At 51.1% G+C, this 8,739-nt stretch overlaps 1 protein-coding gene across 1 annotated transcript; it reads right to left on the bottom strand.

Moving 5' to 3' along the window:
• Positions 1-3,782: 3,782 nt before the first annotated feature.
• Positions 3,783-7,694, bottom strand: Atp6v0e2 (ATPase H+ transporting V0 subunit e2). The gene is made up of 4 exons (XM_005087159.4): positions 7,459-7,694; positions 6,047-6,094; positions 5,343-5,470; positions 3,783-4,918 (listed from the first exon to the last, which is right to left on the bottom strand). Exons 1-3 carry the CDS (start codon positions 7,653-7,655, stop codon positions 5,377-5,379), a joined length of 339 nt encoding a protein of 112 aa, XP_005087216.2. The 5' UTR covers positions 7,656-7,694; the 3' UTR covers positions 3,783-4,918; positions 5,343-5,376.
• Positions 7,695-8,739: the final 1,045 nt, after the last annotated feature.

Genomic DNA, 8,739 nt, shown 5'->3' with positions numbered 1-8,739 from the left:
ATCTTTAATCCCAGCACTCAGGAGGCGATTCCAAACCTGGTCTACAGAGCAAGTTCCAGCACAAGGCTGCAGACAAGGTTCACGTCTTGTAAGAAGTAGCCGAGGCTGGCCTGGAACCTATCACCCTCTTGCTTCAGCTTCCTACATGCTGGAACTAAATACAGGGACACACCACCACATCTATCTTAAATGTATCATACTTCTAATACCTGGTAGTATTGATGTCTCAGAAAATCATCTCACAGATATCTAGGCTATACTGAACAGTTAGCCAGCGTTGCTATTAAACATCCATGAAGGATGTTTCAATGCAGGTAAGCTATAGGCTGGTGAACCATCACTGCTCCCACCCAAAGCCATTGCTAAGGCCATGATCTTGACATCAGCAGCCCCACCAAGTATTGGAGATGTGGGTCCTGCACACTCTGCCCTCTCCTAGCCATGTGCAGGCCACATGTGACTTAAATTTGCTCCGGTTGTCTCTACTTGTTACTGGTGGGGATGGTTGTTACGATGGAAGCTTCACCCCAGCCCCTGGCATCCATAGACACACAAGCCCCATCCCATCTTAAATCCTGCTGCATCTCAGAAAGCCCGACAAATGATGACCCCTCCCCCAGAGATGCTCAAGATCACTCCCACAGAGTATTTAAACTGCTTCCCAGAAAATAGATTTTCTGGTTTCTTTTTCCTATACCCTCTCTGGGTGGCTGGAAGGCCATCTGGGAGGGCTGCATTGATAGAGAGGCTTATTGGGGTGCAGAAACTTTTCACAACCTGCACCCAGAAATAGGAACGACTCTATAGTACAGCCCCCTCTCCCCCAGCCCAAGACCAAATTCCTTGGACCACTCCTTTGAAATATCCTGTCCTCAGGTCTGGGAGGACTTGGCTCCCTCTGTTCCCCCCACTCCCCTCAGGCAGGGTGCTGGATAGACCAATCCCAGCCTCAGGTAGGTCTTCAGCTATGAGAAAGGCTACATATTCCAGAGCCTGCTTTTCTGCACAAACCAGGAAACATGAACTTTGTCTTTTAGGACAGAAGCAAGGAGGTCAAAGTCCATGTGAACAAGCCTGAATCCTATTCTCCTGCTGGAATTCTGTGTCAGTGTGTCTCCCCAGCCCTTACCAAAACCAGCTCACAGCAGCAGCAAATCCCTCCTCTGTTTCCAAGACGTCCATGTGTGCCTCTCCAGCAACCAGGAGTGTCACTTGCAAGGACCTGAATACCATTCATCTGAAATGCCCTCGTCAGGGAGGACAGGACTCTTCCAGGGTCTGGGAGAGCAAAGACCTTACTCTCATCATGGATCACCAGCGACACAGTCATTTCATGCACACTGACCATTTGCCTGCATGGTGCTGGCCATAAAACTCAGGCTTGGGCTCACTTGGCAAGCATTCTGCCACTGAAGGGATCTCTCGGACCTAGTTTTGTGAGACAGGTCTCAGTGTGTAGTCCAGGCTGGCTGGGCAGTTTCTATCCTTCCGACTCTCCTGAGTGCTGGGGTTATAGGCGTGCACCACCACACCTGGTTTAACCAACTCCTTATAACCCTGAACTTCCTTTTTCCTAATTTAACTTGAGCCCCTGATCACACCCCTCTTGACTACCTTATTCTCTCTCCCTGAAATGTTCTGTCCCTACTTTGAATACCTTTTTAAACTGTGTGTGTGTGTGTGTGTGTGTGTGTGTGTGTGTGTGTGCAGGCACACATACACACTCATACCACAGTGAACATGTGAGGATCAGAGGACAACTTGCAGGACTTGGTTCTCCTCCTTCCGTTGCGTAGGTTCTGGGGATAAATTCTGTTGCAGTCCACAGGATCATACAGTGAGATTTCAGTGGACAAACTCATCAGGCTGGCCCACTGGAATTATCAACGCATTCCTTTGAAGAAAAACCCCCGTTTGTAAAGCCTTGGGGAATACCTGCCTTTTGAAAGGTCATTGTCATTCCTGTAAAAATCCATGTGAAACCATAGGGCTCCACCTTTTCTCATAATGGGATTCATCCCCCAAAACCTCAGCAGTGTATTAATCTATTATTGGGCACAACTCTCTCTTGTATTGGTAAACTGGATAACTTTTCCCCCACACAGCGTGACCCCTGGTGTGAAAGTATTCACACAGTTAAGGAAAACTTTTGTTCTCATAGTCACATCTACATAACTTCGGAGCTAGTTCCCTACGATTACCTCTTACGGCAAGACATCAGACAAGGAGAGGAGCCTTGCAAATAGGCCCTATTTCAGAGCTCCGAAAGACAGGCACTGAGTAGGGGACATGGAATGTCTGTCCCATTGGCAAGTAGGACTGGGCAGCATTGATTCCTCTTCTAGTTGAGCAAATTTCAGGTCATCAGACTTGACAGCAAACATCTTTACTGAGCCATTCCACAGGCCAAGTTTTGTGTAGTTTGATGAATCTCTACTATCCCGGCACATTCCCACCTTGAGCATGGAGGTTAAGCTTCATAGCATATAGTTCTTGGCAAAGGGGTGGAAGACTTAATGTTACCAGAGGGTGAAGAGATAGATATGTACTCTCACCCCCGCTCTCCCTGCCCTACTGTGTCTATGGCTAATATGGGGCCTGGATTCCCTTTAGGGTGCAGCTATCTAGCTTAGATAAATTCTCTTTCTTGAAGCTGCATGGCTCTCTCTAAGCTCACACACAGGCTAGAGGTCATAGGGATTCCCGTGATAACCCATTCTCCGGGGGAAATGACTTTGAGAAGGTCTTTCCATAACCACTTGCTTTAAACTGGCTGGCCTGTGCCTGACACTTATAAAAGCCTGAACCCCCGTAGAAGCAAGTGCCTGGGTCCGGACCTCCATCTCCACAGCTCACTGACCCCTGTGTGCATGGTTTGGATGTGCTGTCCTCTAACCACAGCAGGACACTCTCTGCATCCAAAGTTCTAAATGAAGCCGACGGCTGTACAGAAGAAAGGAAACTAGGCAGAATAAAGCCACAGGCTCGAGGAGCTGCCAGGTCCAAGCAGGCTAAAGGCAGTCCAGGAAGCATCAATCCACATCTCTACCTTCCAGGAACAGAGGCCACTGCTGGAGATCACAGTAACTTCCAGTCACACTCGCACGCACACACACACACACACACACACACACACACACACACACACACACACACACGTGTGCGTTCTATTGGTCTGTATTTCCAGAGAACCTTGCAAGCTCACTCCTCGTTGCCCTTAGGAACAATCCGAACCCCTCCGCTGGCTCCAGGACCCCAAGGGTGAGTCTGCCTTAGTGTCTTCCAGTTCTTCACCCTCCCCGAGCCTCCACAGAACAGAGACTTTCGCCCTCCCCTGAGACACAGGCCCCAGCCTTGGAGTAGCTGATTCCTCATGACCCCAGGCCAGCAGCCCAACAGACAGATCAGATATTCAGGAACAGGGACAACCATGCTCAGAAATGGAGCCTGCTTTCTGCACAGGCTCTGTGCCCTCTGACCTCAGGGGACAAAAGTCAGTGGTTGAGGTGCCACTTGAATAAGCCTTGGTCTCTCTCCTACTGGGCAGGAACTGGGCCAAGTGTGGGACATTCAGTAGAGCCAGCCTCTCCTCCAGATCTCAAAAAAAAAATGTGAGGGTCCTCTGCATCCAAGTCCCAGAAGTGCTGTCCCCTTTCCTGTCCCCAGAGCCACCAGTAAACAAACAGAAAACATCTGAGTAGAGGGGACAGAAAGAGACAAACAGGAAACATGGCAGATGGCAAACTGACCAGAGGCCAGAATTTGGCTACTAAATCACAATCTTGCATCACCATTATTTATTAGACAGGAGTCAGCTTTCAACACAAGTCATGCTCACCGGGCCCCGACCCACAAGAAGGCTTCAGGGATTATGGCAGGAAGGGAGACATTGCCCATGGAGGCCCCAACCTAAGCTTTGGGCAACCAGCAGGCCCAGTATCCAGGAATCTGAGCTACAGTGTATTCTACTGCCACTCCCAAAATGACCCCTACAGGGGGGAGGAAGACCAAATAAATAGTCAATAAATAATCAAGGCTGGTTTTTATTCCCCTGGGAACTCAGTCACTGGCTGGGAACCAGGGGTTGTACAAGGCTCTGTCCCAGCTAGGCTCTGGCAACTCAACCAAGAATATGAAATCCATACTCAAACTGTCAGAGGGGTTGAGGGCATGGGCCGGAGGAGTCCCCTAGGCTGACATCCTGTGGTCTGCATCTCTGTCTTTCATCGTGCTGACACAGACCACATTAACTTGGGGACAGAGGGTCTTAGAAGCCAGGGAGGCATAGTGTCAGTAGAAACCCACAAACATTACCTTTGTCTGTCCCCCAGTCCCAACTCCAAATCTCTTCAATGCTCTCGGATCTGCCCCACCACAACCCAGTGAAGGGTGCAACCTCCTGGTAGGGATGGCTGCACTCCAGCTGACAGGTTCTGGAGAGTGGGTGAACGTATCTACAGAGGGAGAGGAAAGTGACTAGAACATTCCAAGGACACGCCATCCCTCTCCCATGCTGAGTGTCTTCACTGATACAAAAGACTAAACATGGAGGTTTCCATTTTGACCCAAAATACAGTGCACTGGGCTGAGTCCTGGCTTCTGCTCTCAGGACGAAAACAGACGCCCACAGCATCTCCAGACCCTTAGCTAGGATCTGCCTGGAAGAGAGAGAAAACTGCCAAGTTGGGGGGTGGGGGTGGGATTTAAGCACAGGTTGGACCTGCTGTGGCCTGATTGAGCGCAGGGCTTTCCCAAATGGAGGCTCCCTCATGGCTGGGAGGCTGAAAAAAGGCTGGCTCTTGGGGGGTGTGGATCCCACAGGGCTAGCACAGAGAACACAGGATCCACAGATTGGTGGGATCAATGGGAATGCAGGGTCTCCAGAGACATCAACGCTGGGCCATCCACAGCAGGGCACCTGAAAAGCACATCACATTAAAGGTCACCACCCAGACATCCCTTTACCATCCCCTCTGGCTGGAAAGCTCCCTCGGCTAACTCCTTTCCCTACCAGGACCAGTTTACCCACACCTCCCTCCGTCCAAGCTGGTCTCTCACTACCCTTGGCCAGCCTCACCTCACCACGGCCAACTTTCAGATGGGTCTCACCCACACCCTTACCCCCGACTGTTGTCTGGCAGACTACAGCTGAGGCTATGTGTCTGAGCCTCAGGCACTAGGGGACCCAGTCTCTCGGCAGCTAGCATAAGCCTTTCATTTCCCTTGCTAGACAGACTAATCCCCGAGTCCAGAGGAAGCCCCTGTGATGGTCCTGATCCCCTTTCTCCCCGACACAGCCCCGCCCCCCCCAGTTCATCCTCAAGTGAGTCTCCTCTCAGTACCTGGGGACAGAAGCCAGCTGGTCACTCTCGGTGGTCACTCCCACAGGAAGCGCACGTACCAAATGGTCTCATTCTTCAGTTGTGGCCCAAACAGGGGGTTCAGCTGGGCCAAGATGGCAATGAGCCAGCTGCCAAGGACAGCAGAATGAGGAGATTGGGCACAGATGGGACCCATCCCACATGCCAAGGGAGAACTTGGCTCCTCTGTCTTTCAAAGAGCATGTAGCTAACCCAGCAGGTGGCAGAGTCTGTGTCCCGGCTGGTACAGGGAACTGGGGTCAAGATATGTGGGTTTTGATGTGAGTTGATTTGATTTTCTGTAGGTATATAAGGTCCCTTGAGTTAGGAAGTGGTCAGGGGCGTTAGAGAGCCTCCCAGCATTGCCACACGCCCCTCTGCTGCCCCCTAGTGGTTCTACGGCGGCTCTAGTCCAATCACCCAAGCATGCATCCATAAGTGATATGATGCCCTGATTTCTATGTGACTGTTGAGTCTAGAGCAGAGCACGAAAGCTGTGTTTGAACAACCAATCTGGAGGATTCTGATGCCCAGACAGGAGTAGACACTACTGAGTTGACCCATGCATCTCACAGCTCATCTGAAGGCAATGCAAAGCTCATGCAACTGTCACCTGGGAGGCAGAACCAGACTCAGCATTGGTGGTCACCACAGCCCCCAGCTCCTGGGGGGAAGGCAGTACTCACAAGAGGTAACAGCAGACAGCAGTGGCTACCAGCATGGTGATGATCACTCTGCAACAGCAGAAAAGGTAAGACAACGTTGGCACACGGGGCCAGAGAAAGAGCTCTCCACGTGAGCCTTGCTGGAAAGGAGACTGAGTAAGTAAGTCTGAGTAAGTCTGTTCTCAGTAAGAATTATGAGACAAAGCATAAGACCATCAAAGGTCATCTGCATCCAAGGTATCCCTTGCTCTCTCTTCTCCATCAGCAAAAACTTCTGTGCCTTAGTGCTGGGGAAGGCTTTGCCCAAGATTCATTTGTGGCAGCCCACCATAGAATGGCCTCAAAATCCATCTGGCTACGCCAAAGAAAACAACAGATCAGAAGACCGGGCAGGAAGCAAGGAGGCAGAATCAGTGTTGACAGGGGCCGGGCTGTTATAAAGAAAACGGGGGCTCAGAGAAATCCAAGGACAGAGGCTTCCATCACAACTGGAAAGATGTGTTAGACACTGGAGTAACTACAGACTAAAGTCATGGAGCCCAGTTTAAATATTTTCTAACTTATGTATTTTTACTTATATTGTGTATGTGGGTATGCGGACGTCAAGACAGTTGTGAGTCGCCCTATGTGAATGCCAAACGTTGGTCCTCTAGAAGAGGTTCTCTGTTGAGCCATCTCCCCAGCTGCCTTCAGATTTGCAGGAATGCCCCATCTGCAGCTCCAGCTAAACCTTAGGCTAAACCTAATCCAAGAGAACCCAAGCACTTCAAGGTGGTGCTGAAGAGATTAGTACTGGATCCTTCCTTTAACATTAAGAGAAAGCTTGGACCACACTTGGCCGTACACTGGACAGTCAGTGTTGAGACAGTGGACGAGGGGGCAAAGTCTGAAGGCTTCTTGACTGAGGGGCTAACAGGAGGAGGGACTGGTACATGGTGCAGAAATCTGCTAGGAACCTTCCAAAACTGAAGGGCACTAAAATCATCCAGCACACACAACCTGCTCAGGACCCAGGACGTTGCTTAGGGCAACCCTCACAACAACAGCCTTATAAAGCAGGTACTGCCATCGTCCCTGTTTTCCTCAGTGAGGAAACTGAGGCCCGGCATCTGCCCAGTGTCACACAGCTGGCAAGGATGGCACATCAGTGTCCGTGGATGGCCTTTACCAACTGCGGGTGTGTGTGTTGGGGGTGGGGGCATTTAACCACATTCAAACGTCCCCTGACTTCTGAATCTACCCTTTCACCAGCCCTCCTGCCTGGTTTCTGACTGCCGCGACTCAGGTATAGATCTGGAAGAAGTCACGGAGAGGCATTCCGGTGTGGTTACGAGCTGCAAGGTAGCAAGCGGGAGCCCCAGGGTGAAGGGGCGAGCGGAGCCAGGGGACAGGAGAGGGTCTGTAGGAAATCGAGGCCTGCTCGCCTTTCTTACCCGCGGTTGGGTCCTTTGGGCACGAACCAGGGCCCAGCGATGCCGATGAGGCCCCAGAACGTGGTGAAGATGATGACTGGGAGGGCAAAGGAGTGTGCCGTCATGGCTGGGTGCGCGATGCTCTGCTCCGGTGGGATGCTGGGTCGAAAGGCGGATTCTCCAAGCAGGTGCACGTCCTGGAGGAGGGCGGTGAGCATGCGCGCAACGGGATCCCTGTAGCACAGGCCCTGGACCAAGCGAATCTGCGCTGGTGCATCTCTGAACCCCGCCCGCTGGGAACACAAGCCTAACACAGCCGACACACCAGCTGTCACTCAGGGCCAAGGGCGGGGCTTCCGAGGAATCCTTATCTTGATTGGCTCAATTGGGTTTGCCCCATCGCAGCTGGTTCCAGGCTTGGGTTTGCCTTTCCTTTCTTATTCCCACCACCAGGACGCTGTGGGTCACGCTTTGTGATCTGGCAGCCCTGGGTGTCTGGGGACAGAGGGACATGATCTTTGCCCCCCAAATGTGGCCAGCATTCTACCTATGGCAGATGTCTAGTCCCCCTGCAGAGCTACGAACCACAAGCACTTCTACTGTAGGGATTTCTCTTACGTTGAGCTCTACATGGCACAATCTGGCCTTGAACTCGCCCTCTCCCCCCACTCAGTCTTCCATGTCTGTGACTACAGGTTTGTGTCATTGTGCCTGTAACGGGGGCAGATGATGGACTCTAGTCGGATGCACATCTGCAGAAGGGCCTCTGGCAGCTGTCTTGACTATGTATGGAAAAAGGCTAAAATATAAGTTTACTTCAGGCATCCATTCTTGGATACAGAGGTCAACATAACTTTGGGTGCTGAGGGTAGCAAGAGTTACGGACAGAGGCAGCGTTCAAAGAGCGCAGCAAGGCCCAGTGTGACACAGCCATATCTGATAGGAACGGCACTAAAGCCAGCACAGCTACTTGACAAAGATCCAGCAACGCTGAGCCAAGTGGTGGCCGAAATGCCACCACGTGGTTTTGATTTTGATCTCTGCCTGTTGCATACTCCAGGGACTTTTAATATTTGTACAATTCGGGGATATTGGATTGATGGAAAATTTCACATGAATCGTTTATGACTTCTCCTAGGAGTACTATTTCTAAGCTTCCTCAGAAAAGTCCTGAGCTTGCTACCCCTCCTGTTTTTTAGGGAGACATCCTTAGCTACTTGTACCTTGGAGGTTGTGACACACATGAAGAAGCCAGAGGTCTCTATGAGGCTATGAGAAACTCTTGAAACATTTGTCCCTGTA

This window comes from Mesocricetus auratus, unplaced genomic scaffold (genome assembly GCF_017639785.1).
Source record: "Mesocricetus auratus isolate SY011 unplaced genomic scaffold, BCM_Maur_2.0 Super-Scaffold_100125, whole genome shotgun sequence".
Lineage (NCBI taxonomy): Eukaryota > Metazoa > Chordata > Mammalia > Rodentia > Cricetidae > Mesocricetus > Mesocricetus auratus.
This window is presented reverse-complemented; position numbering and strand designations above follow the sequence as displayed.

Bases quoted from the DNA above. Each gene is read 5' to 3' on its own strand.
- Atp6v0e2 (XM_005087159.4), bottom strand. From the start codon at position 7,655: ATGCTCACCGCCCTCCTCCAGGACGTGCACCTGCTTGGAGAATCCGCC. The intron at 6,095-7,458 runs GTAAGAAAGGCG...CTGCTGTTGCAG, and splicing joins CCCAAAGGACCCAACCGCGG to AGTGATCATCACCATGCTGG. The intron at 5,471-6,046 runs GTGAGTACTGCC...TGTCCTTGGCAG, and splicing joins GCTGTCTGCTGTTACCTCTT to CTGGCTCATTGCCATCTTGG.